This window comes from Tinamus guttatus, unplaced genomic scaffold, assembly GCF_059628265.1.
Source record: "Tinamus guttatus ecotype Peru unplaced genomic scaffold, ASM5962826v1 Tinamus_guttatus_pri_ptg000674l, whole genome shotgun sequence".
In the NCBI taxonomy this organism is placed as follows: Eukaryota; Metazoa; Chordata; class Aves; order Tinamiformes; family Tinamidae; genus Tinamus; species Tinamus guttatus.
Window position 1 is genome coordinate 3,881,254 of NW_028289208.1, and position 19,106 is coordinate 3,900,359.

Below are 19,106 nucleotides of genomic sequence, written 5' to 3' on the forward strand. Positions count from 1 at the left end.
CCCCCCGCCCCGAGGGGCTGCGAGGCGGCGGGACGGGCCCCGGCGCCGGCTCCGTCTTTGCCGCCACCGCGGGGCTGCGGAGGGACCGGCGGCTCCGCGGCCTGGCGGCGCGCTCCGAACGCGGGGAGGGACGGGGGGACACGCGGCGCCGGGCCCCGTGCCCGGCTGCGGCCGCAGCGGGAGGCTCGGGGCGGCGGGTGGCTCGGGGCAGAGGGAGGCTGGGACAGGGGGAGGCTGGGGGCAGGGGGAGGCAGGACGAGGCTGGGGGCAGGACGAGGCTGGGGGCAGGGGGAGGCTCGGGGCAGGACGAGGCTCGGGGCAGGGGGAGGCTGGGGGCAGGACGAGGCTCGGGGCGGCGGGAGGGTCGGGGCAGAGGGAGGCTGGGGCAGGGGGAGGCTGGGGGCAGGACGAGGCTCGGGGCAGGACGAGGCTCGGGGCGGCGGGAGGGTCGGGGCAGGGGGAAGCCCGGGGGCGGCAGCTCCTGGTCTGCTGCTGACAGCGGCCTCGCGAGACACCGGCCCAGCCCGGCTCTGGGGACACATTCGCGCTGGCAGCGACTGAGGAAACTGCCGCACGCCCTGGTGCAGCTGCACGGGAGGGGGCCACCGGGCAGCCGAGAGCCGCAGGATGAGGGCGGCCGCAGAGATGCCCCTGGGTCCCTGCCATGGAGCGGCCTCTGCTCGCCGAGGGCAAACGCACCCGCCGTGGCCGGGCATGGGGCAGGGAGCCCTCGGGCAGGCAACAGGGATGCTGAATGGAGGAGGCTGCAGTTGTAGCTACACAAGCCCGGCCTCCACCTGGAACGGGCTAAGCTGGGGCCAGGCGCATTTGCGACACGGGATCCTTGGAAAATGGGGTTTCACTGGCCACGAGAGCCCCCCTGCTGCCACGTTCCTGAGCGGGAATGCTCAGCACATGGAAAGGACGGGATGCAGCGGCACAGGCGTGGGAGGAAGGCTCCAGCTCCTCACAGCCCTGTGTCACCTTACTTTGGATGGATGATCTGAGTTCAGGGCTCCCTTTCCTCTCCAGCCTCAGTTTAAAACGAGGGAATTTCGGAGTCATTCCTCTCAGACTTCCCCTGGGATCCTTCCCTCCCCTCACACAGCAGCGTGGCAGAGGACACCAGGGCACCCACCGCGTGGGCGCACGCAGAGGGCCCCTCTCTTGGCTCAGCACTTGGGGACACGAAACAGCCTCTTCTGCGCAGGGAGGGCCAATGGGCCTGGGGAGCAGGGCCAGGCTGGTGGGGCTGGTGCAGGAAGCGGGAGAGGCTGAGACCAACACAGCGGTTTTCAGAGCATGTTCTTATTGAGGGGCAAGGAGTTGTTTCACCCCAGAGGATGGGAGTGAAGCCAGGTGAACCAGGCAGGTTCAGAGAGGGGCCTCACGCAGCAACGCCACCGCAAAGTGCACCCGAGGGTGGACTCCCCGCCGGACAGAGTGGAGCTGAGAGCGCAGCAGATGGCAGCAGGGAGAAGTCCTCGAAACCTCACCGTGGGATGACAGGTGGCAGCTTGGGTGGCGCCTGCCCCTTGGCCAGCCCAAAGCCTGGCTGCAGGGGTAGGAGCTGGGAGGCCACGCGGAGAGGCCGAGGAGGTGGTCGCATACCAGGGCAGCCCTCCCGCGCGGCCACTGCGCCGCGGCCCCAGGACACTTCTCACGGAACAACGAGCGCAGGGACGCACTCGTGCCCGTGCGGGTGCCAGGGCGCTGACCGTTTGCTTCCTCCGATGCAGAGGGGTGCCGGGGTGGATGGAGGCAGCATGAACCGCAGGAGAGAATGGTTCTGATGGGAGTAGAAGCCAGCAATGGTACCCCCGCTCTGCAGCGTAGGGGGATTTGGACTAGGCCTCTACAAAGATTCATCTACAAGATACATTCAGCAGAGGCAGGACGTGCTGCGGTTGGAAGCCTTCTGCTTGCTGCCTTCCCCTCCCGCTCTTCCACAAGCAGCAAGAGACCGGGGAAGGGAAGGCCAACAGCTCCCGGGCACAGCTCTGTCTTTACTTGGTGACTTGATGGATGGCGTGAGCCAAGTAGCCCACGTTGCCCGACGTGACTCCCGCCATGGAGATTCGGCCGTCCTTGGTCATGTAGATGGAGAACTCCTTGGTCAGCCGCTCCACCTGCAATGGAAGAGCACAGCTGAGCCTGCAGCAACGGCCTGCAGAGCCAGCACCACAGCGCTGGCAAGCAAACAACGCTGCTCTGCTCCTGGGCAACACGCAGGAAACCCACATGTCCAGCCAGGACAGCCACTTCGCTTGAGCAGACCCTAAAGATCACCACAGAGTGGCTTAAGGTGACTGCTCCTTTCACAAATAAGCTGGCTACATTTGCCTTCAACCCCCGTAAGCGCAGCAGGGAGCAGGACAGGACACAGGTCCCCAACGTGCTCCAGTGCTGCAGGAACTCACAGAGGGTGGGATGGCTCCTATGGGCTCATTTGAGCACCTGCAGTCAAAATCCCTCTGAAGAAGATGACAAAGAGCACCCTGGGGTGACAGGAACAGCGTTTACCTGCTCAGGCTTCAGCCCCGTGAAGCAGAACATGCCGATCTGGTCGGTGATGTGCTGCCAGTTGTGGGAGGAGCCCTCTTTCTTGAGGTTGGACACGAGCTGAGTTCGCATGCCGATGATCCGGTCAGCCATGCTCTTCACCTCCACCAGCCTGGGGAGCCAAGGCAGGAATCACTGGGAGCACAGCGGGGATGCAGACACTGCGCCCTCTGCTGCTGCCTGGGAAGCAGCCTTGGCCCCTGTGGAGCCAAGCCAAGGGGACAAACCCCCTGCTCCCGCTGGGGAGCTGCTCCTTTCTCTGGGCATCCGAAAGGGGCTGCTGCTGCTTAGCCCACAGCTGGTGGACAGCATTAACAGAGCACCCCTCACTTCCAAAAACCATGGTAGAGCTGGAGGCCTCTTGGCAGCACCGTCCAAAACATGTAGGAGAGGATCTGGGCATAACCGGAGAGGCCGGGGAGGCTCCCAGGGCAGGTAGGACCTTGGGGAGACATCTCTGCCGGGCCTTGCGGGAGGCACGAGCATCAGGAGGCCAGAGGAGCCGCGACAACACAGAGGCGGCCACTGTTCTGCAGGGCCAGCTGCCCGCGGTGCGAAGGGGCCATGGGAGCCCAGGCTCATGCCGGGAGCGGGCTCAGGGCGTGTGGGTTACATTCCTCTGCCTTATTCCCAGGGGCTTAGGCTTCCCACTTCCCCCACGTGGGACGTATTAAGTGGCTATGACGCCTTAGAAAGCCTGCTGCCCTCCGGGGACAGGCAGCTCCTGCAGCTTTGGATCCCAGCGGAGCTTTATCCCCTTGAGCCCTTTCCACCCTGGCAACAGAGAGGAGCCCCTATGCGCCAGGCCGGGCTGATCCCAGCTGATTCCGGGGCACAAGTGCCCAAGCAGGCCCCCGTTCCCGAGGGCAAAGGAGCAGCACGTGCTGCTGCGGGCGCCGCCGCAGCGGCGGGCAGCGGCGCGATGCCCGAGCCGGCCCCGCTCGCCCCTCACCACTCCTTCCGCAGCTCTGGGCTGTTCAGGATGAGGGAGGCGATGCGGGCTCCGTTGAGGGGCGGGTTGGAGTACATGGGGCGGATGAGGATCTTCAGCTGTGACTCCACCCTCTTGGCTTCCTCCGCATCGCTGCAGATCACTGTGAAAGCGCCCACGCGCTCCCCTGAAAAGGAATGGGACCTGTTAAGGCTCCACGACGAGCACAAGGAGCAGCGGGGACCGGGAGCCTGCCAGGCATCTCTGCAAGGACATCGGCTGCTAGCGGGGAGCAGAGGGCCCACCCGGTGTCTCCCTGCTCACCGTACAGCCCCATGTTCTTGGCGTACGACTGTGCCAGCACGATGTTGATGCCCTGCTCGATGAAGTGCCGCACAGCCCAGGCATCCCGGTTGATGTCCCCGCTGGCAAAGCCCTGGTAGGCCATGTCGAAGTACACGAGGAGGTTCCGTTTCTGCCAGAGAAGAGGGAGAGCCCATGGGGACATCCGGCCACCGCTCCGCACCGCGGGAAGCAGGACAGCAGCCTGCTTGGCTGTGAGCGTGCTCCTCCACAAACAGAGGAGCGCCAGCATCAGGAGAGCCCTGGGATCACGGCTTCCTCTTCCAGCCTTTCTGTGCTCCCCCCTCTCCTGGGAAGGTGCCTAGTCCACAGCAGCTGCTGGACAGGGACTACTAGGGCTCCCCATGGTCAGCTGGAAGCTGGACCCAAATGGCCACCATTTCTGGCTCCTGTCTTTGGTGGAGGAATGAGACACCCATAGCCAGTAGCTCAGCAGAGACCAGATGCTGTCCATGAAATCCCAGAGCCACATTTTTCCCAGGAACAGCACAGTACCACTGGGACCCTCCACTGCTCACCTTCACCACAGCAGCTATCTCCTTCCACTGCTCCTGCCGGGGATCCACGCCAGTGGGGTTGTGAGCACAGGCATGCAGGAGGATGATGCTCTTCTCCGGAATTTTCTAAGAAAGATGTGACAGCGAATGAATGATTAATGCTGCCTGGGGTCTCTTCTCAGCCTAGCACATGTGCAGCCACAAAATGCCTTAGAAGGCCCTGCAATGCCAGGACTCTGGAGGAGCAAGGATACAAGATATCTCTTGCTCTTATATGTCTGACAAGTTCTGCAAAGTCTCCAGGCTTGATACAGCGTCTTCAGACCCCCCCTCACACTCGGGCTAAAGCAAAACGCATGGACACTTCCCCACGCTACCGCCAGCATCCAGGCCCTCAAGGCAACTCACGGAAATGTCATCCATGGCTCCCGAGAAGTCAAGGCTGCAGGTCTTGGGGTCGTAGTAGCGGTAAGCCTGAAGCTGCAGGCCAGCATCACGGAAAATGGGTGTGTGGTTGCCCCAAGATGGTTTGGGCAGGTACACATCATGACTAGACTTGAAGAACCGTTGCTGATCAAGAGAAGGAGAGCACATCCAAGTAAATGGAACAGATTCAGGAATCTAGAAAAACTTGAATCCTCAGCTCCTAATGAAAGATTCCTTTCATTCCCCCACTGGCCAGGGACTCACCAGAAAATTGGCTCCAATCCGCAGAGATCCAGTCCCAGAAATACCCTGCACGGTGACATACTGCAAGGGAAGACACAAACACACGAGCCTGAGCTCCCTACATGAGCTTTGGCAGGTGTAGACACTGCCCAGCAACAGCTCCTTTGAACAGGGACACGGGGCTGGAAGGGGCCGCATGGATCAGCGAGTCCAATTTGTGACTCCGTCCTCACTGACCCACAGCTGCGTCCTGGAAATGCGGGTTGCCCCTCTCCCGACCTGACAGCTTCCTCCGACACCCCGCAGCAGAGCTGAGCTCTGGGGCCCAGTCCACGCTGGTCACTCCACTATCAGGGCAGGGAGGAGGGACCAAGCGACAGTTTCTGGAGACAGCAATTACTGTTGGGGCTACAGGCAGCGGGAGCCACACCAGCCCATCCTCTCCTCCCGGGCACTCACGCACGGCCCGCGGGCACTGCCCGCCCGCAGGTTTCCCACACACTCCTTACCCGGCCGCTCTTGAACGCCTCACTGTTTTCACCCAGCGCCAGCTCTGCTGATGCCCTGGTGAAATCTGCTAGCCCTCCAATGGTCAAATACTCCTTGTCCATCTTCTTAGCTGCTATCTGTGCCTCTGCCTGGAAAGATGGAGATACGGTCAATATGGAAGGCTTCACCAGCACCCAGCTTGTGGTTGCTTCCCATTTGCTGCTCCAAGGCAACAAAGGATCTTGTGGGAGAAGAGTTCCCCTTTGGAAAATCAGCATCTTATCTGCAGACACCTCATTGCCCTAGCCCGAGGGTAAGACTCCCATTGGGAGCTGGAGCCCTTCCTGGTGGTTAGCACAGTGCAGCAGAGCCAGGTAACCAGGTGCTAGGGGAGAGCACCCGGCAGCAGCTAATGCTGCAGCCCAGGGACACGTGTTGCTTTGCTCGAGCTAGAACAGTCCTGCAGGAAGGAGAGACCTGGTTGTTACCTAACAGCAGAGGTGGACTCTAAAGAGAGACATCCCAAAACTAGGCAGGGTAACGAGCTCTTTGCAGGCCCTTGTGACTGACACCAAAATCCCCAGGAACTTCAGCCCTTTCGGAAGGCAGCCGGCCTGAACGCTGCTTCCCCGTCTCCTACACTGGCCTCCCCCCAGCCTTGCTAATCTCAGCCCCAGGCCACCTAAGCACTAACCTGGTTTCAGGGCACGGCTTCTTTCAAGTGGACCTAGCATCAAAAAAACAACCCAAGTCCTTATCTAACACAGGGGGCAGCAAGCACAGTGGACTGCAAGCCACCCTAAAGGAAAATACAGTGACAGAGACACGTCCCAAACGCTCTGGGAACCTTATTCCTGTTCCTGGGACAGAGACTGGCAGCACCGATGCCTGCAGGAAGCTCCTGCTGTGCCACCATTCAGGCTCTGTGGTTGTGACCAGGCTGCAGGGCTACTGCTGAGGACTTCTTTAAATCCCAGGCAGACAAGAAACATGTCCCAGGTACCCTCCCTGCGCAAGGAGGGCAGCCAGTTAACAGCTCTTTAACAGCTTATTTCTGTACTTACAGCTCTGGGAGGCTCCAGCAAAGTTACCCCAACCTTCCCCATAATCCTATCAAGGGCAGCATCCACATCCAGCTTCCCGACTGCAGCTTCAGACTGGCTTATGGGCAAACTCGTAACAGAGGCTCAGCGGAATTTCTAATCCAATAAAGGGGCAATGTTGGCTCTTCCTTCCCCTGCGGGCTGGCCCCAGGAACATCGGGCTATTCACAAGAATCACCTCCGAGCCCAGAGCAGAGCTGAATTGCAGAGCTCGGGGAAGGCAGCAACAAATTAGATTTACTTGGAGAGGAGCAAGACACCCTTTTCCTATTCTTCCTCCTAGGAGAGATGGCACCACTGTCTCCCTGTGCATTAATTCTGTTAATGGAGACATTTAGCAAACTGTCCTGCTCTTCCAGGGAGGAAGCGTGTTGTAAAGACCAACCTGCCCTGGGGACTGCCCGTGGGACATGGAACCCGGATCCGATCCTGCCCGCGAGCAGCAGGGCTCACCTTGCGAACGCAGTTGAGCACGTAGGGCTTTCCGTTGTCATCCCGGTACGCCCCGACGCCCAGGTTCATCTTCTTGGAGTTGGTGTCGCGCTTGAAGGCCTCCGTCACGCCCAGGATGGGGTCGGGGGGGCCCATCTCCACATGAGACCACCATGAGCTGAAGGGAGAAACCCGGATTAGCCGCAAGAAACTAAGGATGCTGCGTTCGAACACCATGAGCCTGTGCTTTCCTCCTGCTCCGCACAAGCCAGGCCTAAACCTGCAACGAGTCCAAGCAAGCGTGTTCCCTCCTCAACCCAGAATCCAATCTGCAGCAGCTTGGCAAGGTGGAGGGTTTGCAGGATAAATAAGCACATCCTGGCCTGCCCTGCACCTCACGTGTCAGCCGCCTGCTCTCCTGGGCAGCGTCACTGTGACCTGACACAACAACACACACGTTTACTAGCAAGCAGCAGCCTTCGGGTGTGCACCAACTGCTAGAGAGGACACCTCAAGAGGAACCTGGCCTTTTAGGCTGCAAAATGGGCAAAAACCCTTCAGTTCAATGTGGCTGAAAATAAACGGCTTAATCTAAATCACTACTGGATAGAAACGGTCCCATTTTCCTTTCATGCTGACACTGAAAAGGCTCCAGGAAACCTTAAACTCTCCCACTCTGATCACCTGCCACCTCTCCAGGGCTGGGTCGCCGCTAGCTCCCTAGGGAAGCTTCTCCAGATCCAGGCTATGGGGTGAAACGTGAAGACCGAGCCTCTTGCAAGCCTCCACCAGGGCTCTGGGCCCTGAAAACCAGTCTGCTTCTTCAGCAACATTGCTTGTCCTCACAAAGACATTTCCTTTCCCTGCCCTACAAACTTTGTCGCCGTAGAGAGGGATGTTGCAGTCACACGCTGCAAGGAGAGATGTGTGGGGGGATTAGGGTGCCGGGGGAGTCAAGGCCCTCTCGGGGGCCGGATGGCTGCGGCAGGCGGCTCCGCTCGGCTCTGTGGCCCTGGCACACTCCTCACACTCATCTCGGCGCGTACCCAGCCCGCGGCGCCAGGTTCACCTCCTCCGGGGGAGGATGGAGGACGTGGCTCCGTAGCCAGGGCTCCGGGATGATAAGGGCTTTTTGTTATCTTGGAATGATAACCTGGGACCGGAGCCAGCCCCAGGCAACGCAAGGGCCTCAAACCAGCCCCAAGCAGCCAGACCCACCGCTGCACCCATGGCACCAGCAGAACTCGCCTTCCCCACCTCTCAGGCCCAGTTTCGGGTCTGTTCAGACCAAGTTTAGTCACTGCATATAGCCGCTCTTCACGTACGTACATGCAGATTACCCCTCATCTGAGCCCCAGACATCGTTTGTCCTTTTCAGATTTAATTCTCTCCTCACAATTACAGTGTGGCCACAAAAAAGGCAGCGGACGTGTACAGGCAGGCACCCCTTGGGCGGCTTAAAAATGGAAGATGGGTTTAGCATTTTCTAGCCCGCTAACCAGAGTGATAAATAAGACCTGTTAAGTCCTGGATCCGCTCAGAAAGCGGCATGAGTCAGCCGTGGCAGACAGCTGCCCTGGGAGGGACACAAGCAGGGGACAAGCTTGGAGAGCCGACCTAGGATTATTTTGGCACCGAGGGCTCGCGGAAGCTCGAACATCCCTTCCCAAGGGCTGCCGCTCCGGCGGTGGAGCCAGCGGCACCTTTCTGCCGTGCGTCTCAGCAAGCCGCTTAGGGGGCTCCAGGCACTTGGCTCCCAATCCTGCAAGCGCGTAAGCGGGTCACCGGGTTCCACACGAGCGCCGCGGCGGACACGAATCCCGAATCCCACAGCGTGCCCTGAGCTCCAGCAGGCCGGGGGGTTAAGCACCCTCCTTTGAGCCGCTGCTTTTACCAGCTTAAGGCAGCAAAGGGTGCGTTTAGGGCCAATTTTCCCCTTCTTAGCCCGAGGGCTTTGGGGTGAAGGCTAAAGAAAGACTCCTCTGTGTTCTCCAGGGAGTTGAGCTGGCAAACAGACAAGAAAACAGTTCAGATCGAGTTGTCCGAACACATCGGGATACCCAGAGAGATCCTGATGTGGGCAAAGAAATCTAATAAAGCTCCAAGGCTCCATATTCCAATATATAACTATGCCTATGCTATCATAAGCATCTTTTTTTTTTTCTTTTTAATGTGGTGTCTCTGCACTTCACTATAGTTTATTTCCAGCAATTAAAACAGTGCTAGTGCTGAGTAAAGGTCAAAATTATAAACTGCACCTCCTCTGCCTGCACTCCAGGGCTGGACATATTTTAGTGCACAAGTATAAACAAAAACAAGTTTAAGCGGTGGTTGAACTGCTTGAGGAATATCGAATGTAAGCCAAAAACGGCATTTTCGGCAGCTTCCGGACTCGAACGTGGGTGTTCTGAGGCTGTATTTAGATGCTGAGCACATCTGTTGTTCAAGTAGTCTCTGTCCCCCACCAACCAGCCTGTGGAAAGAGCACTGCAAAAACTGATGCTGCTGAAAGAAACAAGTTTTTCCAGATTATTTTTCAGCCAGGCTGGTCTTTTGAGTCAGTTCAGTGCACAGCTACCTGCCTAATGTGACAGACAGGACGAAGAGGCAGGAATGCGCACCAGGATCTGCAGAAGACAGCAGCACCCTTTGGAAACGCACGTGGCACTTGGGGCCCAACAGCGGAGACTTCAACAGAGCGTTTATGGAGTCAGGCCGGGCTCCCAGGCTGTCCTCCTCCAGGTTTCCTCCAGACAGACAGGTGTTTAGAAGGCCAGTGAAGTTCTCTCGTGTTGAAGCTCTAACACCCATCCCCTGAGCTCCAGCCCCAAAAGATACCAGACCCCCTCTGCCAAAGGTGGCCCCGAGAGCAGCTCTGCAAGTCGGAGCAGAGCGGATAGGCCAAAGGCAACTCTGCGATATCACAGCTAAAGCTAATATTTATTTAAGAGGAGAACAATGCCAACGGGCTACTCTTGTTGCAACAGCCCTCGCGAGCATGAAGAATTCATTGTCCCAGCCAGCTTTGGTAAACGTCCCACAGAGAGAAGCATTTAAAACCCCGAGCTGGTGAAACCTCAGGAGAGCAGACGCGAGGCTATCATCTACCGCTAATTACCCTCCGCGTGTCACAGGGTCCCTTTTAATCGCTCCGTATCTTCTAACCCCTGCTCCACTTTCGCAGAGGCCGCAGGGACCAGGGCGGGCGCCGCGCGGCCTCTCCTTGGGATGCTCCCGTGCACGGCCGAGACACACGCGCGGCCGGAACCACCTTAACCTAACGGGCTACCTAACGGGCCTGTGACCTGCTGGACCCCGCTCCCCCTGCGATGCGGCGGGATGATAAATAAATAAATCAATTAATTAAACAGGAAAATTGCGCCGCGAAGCCCCCCCGCCCGCGGCGCCCTCTGAGGCGCCCCTCAAGGGCAGGCGGGCGGCGCCGAGCGCCCACCCCCCCCCCGCGGCCGCAGCCAATCGGAGCGCGCGGCGGCGGCGCGCGCCCCCCGACCCGCCTCGGCCAGCCAATGGGCGCGCCCGCCGCCGGCAGCCCCCGGCCCCGGGCCCCTCCCCTCCCTGCCCCCAGCGCCGCGCTCGGGCCCCGCCGGCTACCGCGGCGGCTACGGGAGCCGCGGCGGGACACGCCTACTCGCCGTTAACCGAGCCCCCTTGCGCGGCCTCGCGCGCCCCGGCCCCGCGCGGGTGCCCCTGCACCCCGCAGCGGGCAGAGACACCCCGCGTGGCCGCCGGCCCCCACCTGGCCCGGGCGGCGGCGGCGGCGAGGCGCGGCGCGGCGAGGAAGCGGCAGGAGTGCAGCAGAGCCATGGCGGCGGCGGCGGCGTGCGGGCAGCGGGGGGGAGCGGCTGCCGGCCGGGCACGGCCCCGCCCCGCGCATGCGCCGCGCCGGTCCCGCGCCGCCCCCTGGCGGCCGGGAGGGCCCCGCGCAGCCGCGCCCCCCCTACCCCCCGCCCCTCCCGGGCCGCCGTGCGCCCTGCTGGGCCGTACCGGGCCGGGCTGGGCTGCGCCGGGTCCTGCTGGGCCCGGCTGGGCTGTACCGGGCCAGGCCGGGCTGGGCTGGGCTGCACCGGGCCCTGCTGGGCTGTACCGGGCCAGGCTGGGCCTCACCGGGCCCTGCGGGGTTCTGATGGGTCCTGCCGAGCTGCACTGGGTCCTGATGGGCCCTACTGGGCCCTGCTGGGGCTGCACCGGGTCCTGCCGGGCTGTACAGGACCCCGCTGGGTTCTGATGGTTTCTGCTTGGCCCTGCTGCGCTGTACTGCACCCTGCTGGGCTGTACCGGGCTGTACTGGCTCTGCTGGGTATTATCGCACCCTGCTGGGATGTACTGGGTCTTACTGCACCCCGCTAGGCTCTCCTGGGCCCTGCTGGGCTGGGCTGGACTGAACCCTGCTGGGCTGTATTGGGTCCTACTGCACCCTGCTGAGTTGCGCTGGACCCTGCTGGGCTGGACTGGGCTGCACTTGAGCCTCATGGGCTGGACTGGATCTTGCTGGGCCTTACTGGGCCCTCCTGGTCTGTGTTTGACCCTGCTGGCCCGCCCTGGCCCTTGCTGGGCTGTATGGATCCCGCTGACCTGCCCTGGCCCTTGCTGGGCCGTCTGGCCCCTGCTGGCCCCTGCTGGCCCTTGCTGGGCCGTACGGACCCTGCGGGGCCGCGCAGGCTCCGCGGCGCCGGGCTGGGCGGGCAGGCGGTGCCACCTCGCTCGGTTCCAGCTCTGGGGCCGGCTGGCCGTGGGGCTCGCGCCCCGCGGGGGCTCTGGGCAGGCGGGGACACGCCCTGGGGACGGCGCTTGGGGCAGTCACCGGGAGCGTCCCGCGGGCTGCAGGCGGCTGCTCGGCTCCGGCAGGGCCGGCAAGCTGCGCCGGCGGGTGGCACTGCGGCTCCGGCAGCGCTTCCTGCCGCTCGCCCGGGAGCCGGGTGCTCGGCGGGAGCTGCACAGGTCAAGGCAGCGCCTTGGTACCTTCCCTTTCCTTAGACCAGCTGTGCCAAGGGCTCCTATTTTACCCTCTGCCAGTACCAGGCACTTGTACTCGAAGACCCTTCCCTCTCCTTTTCCCCAAGGACGGCAGCGTTTGCGCAGGACAGTGGTGGAGCAGGGAGGCCAGGATGGCCCTTCTTCCCTCCCAGGCCCCCCAGCCCCACAACCTTGCTTCTCTCCCGGCTTCCTGGGATCATAGGGAAGCAGCTCCTGTAGCTGTAATATGGGCTAGAGCTTTGGGTGGTGACTGAAGAGCTAAAACTATGGTACAACTCCTAGGGCATCCGCTTGTCTGGTGGACATGGTGGCCACTGGCCGGGAGCAGGAGCCCATGCGGCCGGAGGAGGCAAAGGAGCCCGGGTCCGACGGCACGTCCCATAGCAGTACTTGAGTTTATTTGTAAACTGTTCTTTGGTAAACGATAAGAACGCAAAAGGGACCAAATGAATGGGGAGGTTCCCCCAAAAAACAAACAAACAAACAAACAAAACACCCAACCATCCTGATGGGAAAAATAAAATTCACTCCAGCGGCAGGGATTTGAATAGGAAAAACAACCTACAGCAAACGCAGCGGCGAGGGGGAGCTCCAGGGGCTGCGCTAGTGACTGCCACGTCGCCCCCGCTCCCGCGGGGCTTCCCCCCGGGCCGCTTGCTCCCCTCCTTGTGCTCTGTTCCAGCGCAGCGATGGGGACGAAGGGGGCGAGCGGCGGGGAGGGAGGGTGGGGGGACCCTACACGGGGGGCTCGTTGCAGAGCACGATCTCCAGTTCCTTGCGGTAGAGCTTGCCCCCGTCGGAGAGGTTCATGATGCTCTTTCTGTAGTTGGTGAGTTGCTGGATGCTCATCTCCTGCAAGGAGCGGGGTCGTGGGCGCTGCCTCGGCTCCGGGCACCCTGGGTGTCCCCTCCCGGTGCTCCCACCCTGCTCCCACCCGGCCCTTTCCCGCTTACTTTCTTGTTCTTCTCGTACAGGTCTTTCAAAAGCGCGTCCAGCTCATTCTCATCTATGAAGCCGCTGCCGTCCTGGCAGCGATGGAGGGACGTGAGCAGATGGGATGCGTGCCTGGCCAGTCCCGTGTCGGGGACCGTGTCCCCGTGTCAGAGCAGGGAACGTCCCTGCCGCCCGTTGGCCCCGCCAGGTCACATCCCCTTGTCCTTCCCTAGTGCCCTCCTACCTTATCGTAAAACGCAAAGATAGCATTGAATTCCTCTGACGACAGCTTCATTCCCTGGCAGGAGAAACAAGATGGGAGGCTGGGGAAGAGGCACGCTGCGAACAGGGAGTACGGAATATGCACATGGATTTGTACCTGAAACTTCAGGAGGAAGTTCTCTTGCACAGGCAACAGTCTGAAACACAAGAAGGCCAGAAGCAGCCGGGTCACAGCGAGCCGGGCGTCCCGCCGTGCGGGCGGCCGAACGCGGTGCTGCCGCGCTGGCCGTGCTCCCCGGGACGCGTCACGGCCGCCGTGCTCCGCAACGGCCGCCTGAACGAGGCCCTGACGCTGCCAGGCGAGAGCTGACCCTGGGCAGAGCCTCTGCTCCCGGGCACGGGCTCCTGCCTGGCACCAGCAGGAGTCAGAGGATCCGATCCAACCAAAAAAAATTTATATATACTTTATATAACACTTTATATATAAAATATATATTTTGTCCCTCCTTTCCCCAGGTTATGTTTGAGCCAGATTGGTTCCCTGAGCAGATTCAGACCAAGGCTGGCGAGAACAAGGCTGCCCCGCTCGGGAGTGGTGTGGACCTGCAGCAGCGGGGAAGCGAGTGCGATTTGGGAGTGACAAAGCAGAGAAGGGACCCGGTGGCTGCTGGCACCTGGAAATGCAGGCATCAGAGTGTGGCCTGCATTTAAAAAAATACATAAAAATAAAGAAATAAAAGAAGAGCTCAAGTGGTCGGGAAGGGGCTGCTGGCGGTGAAGGGTCTCTGTGTTTGCTTCTCCGCTGCTCCCCTTTGCCAGCGGACATCCGAAAATGCCGTTTGACATTGCATTTGTCATGAGAACAGCTGGGGTTTGAAGTCTCATGGACTTTTCATTTAGAAACACAAGCCATCCAAAGAGGAAAATTCTGCTTTCCTCCGTCAGCCAAAGCAAAAACCAGCTCCTAACAGACGGGAATATTTTGAGGCTTTTCCTCCCCACCACTCGCTTCTTTTGCTCCCCTCATCCTGGCAGCGACATCTCAGGTGCGAAGGCCCCAAAGTCCCTTTTTGGATGGAGGCATCTGAGCAGACACCCCGCGCTGCAGCCCCGGCTCCCCCGAAGGGCGGAGGGTCTTACCGGGACATCTCCGAGAGGCCCAGCTTCCCGTCCCCGTTCATGTCGAACATCCGCAGCTGCGGGGACACGCGGGGTTACCCACCGTGCCCTCCCTCCCGCGAGGCGGCGGGGAAAGGCGGGAGGCCGGGGCCCGCCGCCGCTTACGATGGTCTGCGTGTACTCCTGCAGCTTGGCCTCGTCGTGGGGCCTGTTCGCCTTCTTCAGCAGGTCCGACAAGAAGCCCTGGGGCGAGAGCGACGCGTCGGCCGCGCGCGGGCCTGCCGGGCCGTCCCCCTCCGCGGGCGCTGCTGGGCACCCGTCCCCAGCCGCGCAGCCCCCAGCCCACCTTGAGCTCGTTGGCCTCGATGTAGCCGCTGCGGTCCGTGTCGTACCTGCGCCAGGCCTGCGAGGAGGCACCGCACGGCGTCCGCGGGGCTCCTGCGGCCCCGGGGATGCCGCGCGGCTCCTGTTTCGCCGGTGCGTTGGGAGCTCGGGCGCGTCATTGTCCTCGCTCCCGCCCGTGACGCGGCGCTTCAATATTTCATGGCGGCCCCCGTTCCACAATAGCAGCCGCTTCCCAGCCCCCTGCACCAGCGGCTCCTCTTTCCGCCTCCCGCGGGGATGCTGGGTTCATTCTCTGAGCCCCTCTGCTCCTCTTGGTCCTCTTGTCACCCAGCGCTGCTTATGTGGGTCACCCAGAGCTGCTCATGTGGATCCCACCCCTCTCCTCTTTCCCCCCTTCCCTAACGTCAGCCCCAGCAGAGCCGGCCACGGGGACCCAAAGGGGCGCAAGAAGCCGTGGCCGGAGACGGCGCGAGCCCAAGCAGCGCCGCTCACCTCCATGAACTCGGAGCTGGAGCCGACGTGCTGGCGGAAGCACAGCAGGAAGTTCTCCTCCGTGGGCAGGATCTGGGCCAGCTGCAGGGACAGCGAGTGTCAGCGGGACAGGGAGCAGCTCCCTACTCGCTCTCCCAGCCACACCGTGAGCCCATTGAGCTTCTCCCGCTGCCCATACGGAGCTTTCCACTCGCTCCCGTTGTGCAAGAGAAGTCACTGCCACCACTGAGCTTTGCCCGGGCATCTCCTCCCGCCATCTGCGGGTGCTGGGAATGCCCAAGGCAACTCCTTGTCCCTGCAGCCCTGTCCCCTGCATCCCCGAGGGGTCTCCCAGCACAACGCACCTCGGCCATCTCGATCTTGCCGTCCGCGTTTTTGTCGTACTTGTGCATGAACTCCTTCATCTTCTCGCCAAAGTTGTCCTTCTTGGAGCCCTGCTGGCAGAGCGCGGGCCCGGGCATCAGCCGCGCTCACCCCCAGCCCCAGCGCCCCGTCCCATTCCCACTGTTTTTAATTTGAGCCTGTTCCTATGGGCTCGGTGGCAGCCAAGTCCCTTCCCTGCCCGCGGGAGCTTGCGGGCAGGATAACCGGGGCTCTGGGAGCCTCCAGCGCTGCCAGCCTCGTGGCAGCCTGAAACCGCAGGCTGGAGGGACACGGGGAGCAAGGGCAGGTGGGGGCCTTACCACGCCGGCCCCCTTCCTGGCGCTTTCCAGCTCCTGGAAGAAGTTTTCCAGCTCTTTGCCTTCGATGTAGCCGTTTCCTGGGAAGGAAGAAGAAAGCCGAGGCGTTGGCGAGTGGCTCCAGCGCGGGTGGTACCCGGTGACACCTGCCCGAGCTCGCTGGGAGCCCCCAGCGCCTGCGTTTTAGCCTGGGACACGCAAAGCCCCAGCTCGTACAGCGTGTGGGGGGACACCGATGCCACCGATGCTCCAGGCCCGCCACGGTGCCACCACGCAAAGCCCAGCGGCATCGCTGCCTGTCACCGCAAACGGAGCTGGTCCCCTTTTGGGAAGACGAGGATGTCACATGAGACACATCACGGTGAAGGCCATTAGGTGTGTGTCAAGATGGGGTTCCTATGGCAACGGGGCCGTCCCCTCGCCTTAACGAGGCCGTCGCAATTAGCTGCTGCGCAGTCTCCTCCTGCCAGGCCGCTTCCTCGGCACTTTCGCCCCGAGTGGCTCTTGCCCCGGCTCCAGTGTGCGGGGCCTCTCCATGCTCCGGAGGCTGAGCAGGAGGAGGACTCCGGAGCAGCCGAGCGCTCCCGCGGCTCCCGGTCTCTCGGTCCATCCCGGGGAACAGCCACGGCGCCTCCTTCCCAGCTGCTCCGCGAGCAAGTCGGCAGCACCGCGGTGGACACGAGCTCTTCCTCTCCGGCACGGCCGCGGGGATCGGGCTTGCGGCCAGGGCACGGCAGCACCAACACCACCATCCCCGTCCCCGCCGCTGCCCTCCGTCCTCCTGTCCCCTTCCCGCAAGCCTGAGGCCGGTTTGTGGGACCTTCCCAGGCAGACTGGGCAGCTCCTTCCCCAAGGAGCCCGGAGGAGCTTCCACTCCTTTCCCCTGCAGAGGGGACGGCTGCCGCGAGTCGCAGGGGCCCCCGGGAGGATGACATAGCACCCACCAGACGGTCGGCACCTCCGGGTGACACAGCCCCAGGGGACTCGCACCCTTCCCGCTGCCTCCGGGAGCCTCAGGCCCTTCCCGCGCTGGGTGGCCCCAGCATTGGGGGGAGGCACAGGACTGGCCAGAGCTTTCCCAGGGCAGTTCCCAGGGAGCCCCAGCACTCAGGAAAACGGCACCAAAAGGCTCTTTTTCGGCCAAAGTGATTCCTTCCATGGGATTTTCCTCCCTCTGCACATGCCAGCCTGATGCAGCTCCCGGCTCCAGCGCGGGCCCTTGGCTGGGATGAGTGCGGAGCGGCTCTGGAGCCTGGTCCCCGCTAAGCAGCCTCTCCCGAAGACCAGGGACGGATCCCGATGTCCGGTGTGCAGCCCGTTCCCGGCAGTGCCCTACCCCTGCGCAGCGCGGGCGTCCCCAATGTCCTCATGACCCGGAGCTCTCCGTCCGGGGGGTCAGGGAGCCCCTTCCCTGTCCTGCTTGGGGACGGAGACACCTCCTCCGTCGTCCCCTGCCACCGGATATCCCAGGGTCCCACTTGCATCCACAGTGTCCCCTAGAGCCACGGGCGCCCCGGGCATGAGCAAAGGGTCCCCCACGGCCCGGGCTCCCGTAGCGGGATAGCGAGGACATCCTCTGGCAACCTGGGGGCACTGGGCTGGCATCTCCTGTGCCCCAAGAGACACCCACCCCCGAGGGGCGCAGGGGAGACCGGGAGCCGCTGGGAGCCGCTCCCGGCGCTCCGGGGCCCGGCGGGGGCTCTCCGCACCCCCCCGACGGCTCCCGCCGCTCGCGGGGCTACTCCGCGCCCCTGGGGGCGATTTGGGGGGGTGTAACAGCGTGTATCGGGGTGTCCCCCATCTCTCCCAAAAAAAAGAAGCCCCGCGCCGGGACTGACCGTCGGCGTCGAAGTGTTTCCAGACGTCGAGGAACTGCGAGGCGGTGAGCTCGGCTAGGTGCAGGTGCGGGGCGGGCTGCTGGCCGGCCATGCTCCCGGTGCCGCTCCCGGTGCCGCTCCCGGTGCCGCTCCCGGTGCCGCCGCTCCCGGTGCCGCCGCTCCCGGTGCCGCCGTCCGCGCCCGCCGCCGCCGCCGCCTTTTATAGCCGCCGCTGCCGCGGCTGCTGCGCCGCCCGCCGCCGCCAGGGGGCGCCGCGGCGCCGGGACGGAGGCGCCGTCGGGGCGGGGGTGGCGCCGGCCCCGGCGCCCTGCCGGGCCCCCCCGTCCCGCCGTGTCACCCCGCTGCCCCCCGCGTGGCTGCGACCCCGCCCGTGTCACCCCCTCGTCACTGCCCCCCTCCCCGTGTCGGGGCATCCCCGCCTGTGTCACCCGTGTCACCTTGTCACTGCCCCCTTCCCCGTGTAGGGCATCCCTGCCTGTGTCACCCGTGTCACCCCCTCGTCACTGCCTCCCTGCCCTCTCGTCACTGCACCCCTGCCCCGTCACTGTCACCTATGTCTCCCCAGCTTGTCATTGCCTTCCTGCCTGCTCCCCGCTCCCAGCACACAGCTCAACCTTGGGTCACCGCCCCCCTGCTTGTGTCACCCCCCCCCCCCCCCGCTGTGTCACCTGGAGGCTGTGCAGCGAGTGACCCCCTGGGCTAGGCACGAGGGGCAGCAGAAGGGGCCCTGGGACTGCTCTGTCGGCTCCGCGGAGCCACCAAGGGCCCCTGTGCCCTGCTACGCCCAGACGGCTTCCCCGGGCACTTGGGCAGCCGCTCCGCACCCCACGTCTGCTCCTGCCACGCTGCTTCCAGGGGGGAATTGCTTCCTCGCTCCCCCCTTCTCCCAAGAGCAGACCCCAACAAGAAGCAACATGTGGGTTAGGTCGCTGGCTCCAGCTCTGGCTCCCTGGAAGGGGCCACCATGTTGCCATGGCTACAGGGAGAAAAAAAAAAACCCAATCCAGAGAGACGCTTGTGCAGATAAAACTGCTTTATTAAAGAGAAGGAGCCAGGGAAGTTCGGCCGGTGCAGGGCTCGGATGCAGCCGGAGACGAGGCCAGAGGGATGGGGCAGGTGCCCCTTCCAAGGGACCTACCCCCAGCCCCGTGCTTGGCACCAAGCCGAGGTCAGACGGAGCCTCCGGCAGTCGCCAGCACATCCAGGGCCCGTTAACGAGCTCCTCCGAGGACGGCCATGGGGGTTCGGAGCCCGCGGCCCCGCTCTGCTTGCAAAGCCAGGCGGCCGCGAGGGCAGGGCTTCCTTCCTGCTAGTGCCCTAAGTACCTGCAGCGACACCTGAAACCTTTTTTTGGGGTGGGAAGAGAAAAAAACTTAGCCAAAAAAAAAAAAAACCCAAACCACCCTTACCTCAAAAGCAGATTTCTGGTGAAAAGA

At 62.6% G+C, this 19,106-nt stretch overlaps 2 protein-coding genes across 2 annotated transcripts; both read right to left on the reverse strand.

Moving 5' to 3' along the window:
• Positions 1 to 1,972: 1,972 nt before the first annotated feature.
• Positions 1,973 to 10,896, reverse strand: GOT2 (glutamic-oxaloacetic transaminase 2). Its single transcript, XM_088536514.1, has 10 exons — positions 10,804 to 10,896; positions 7,068 to 7,224; positions 5,532 to 5,660; positions 5,044 to 5,103; positions 4,762 to 4,923; positions 4,375 to 4,479; positions 3,818 to 3,968; positions 3,515 to 3,680; positions 2,524 to 2,674; positions 1,973 to 2,129 (listed from the first exon to the last, which is right to left on the reverse strand). The coding sequence occupies exons 1-10, from the start codon at positions 10,869 to 10,871 to the stop codon at positions 2,007 to 2,009; spliced, it is 1,272 nt and encodes a 423-aa protein (XP_088392640.1). The 5' UTR covers positions 10,872 to 10,896; the 3' UTR covers positions 1,973 to 2,006.
• Positions 10,897 to 12,683: 1,787 nt separating this feature from the next.
• Positions 12,684 to 17,817, reverse strand: CALB2 (calbindin 2). Its single transcript, XM_088536513.1, has 11 exons — positions 17,671 to 17,817; positions 15,836 to 15,912; positions 15,497 to 15,586; positions 15,153 to 15,233; positions 14,662 to 14,718; positions 14,481 to 14,558; positions 14,337 to 14,392; positions 13,354 to 13,393; positions 13,219 to 13,272; positions 12,995 to 13,066; positions 12,684 to 12,893 (listed from the first exon to the last, which is right to left on the reverse strand). Exons 1-11 carry the CDS (start codon positions 17,759 to 17,761, stop codon positions 12,777 to 12,779), a joined length of 813 nt encoding a protein of 270 aa, XP_088392639.1. The 5' UTR covers positions 17,762 to 17,817; the 3' UTR covers positions 12,684 to 12,776.
• Between the last annotated feature and the right edge of the window lie 1,289 nt (positions 17,818 to 19,106).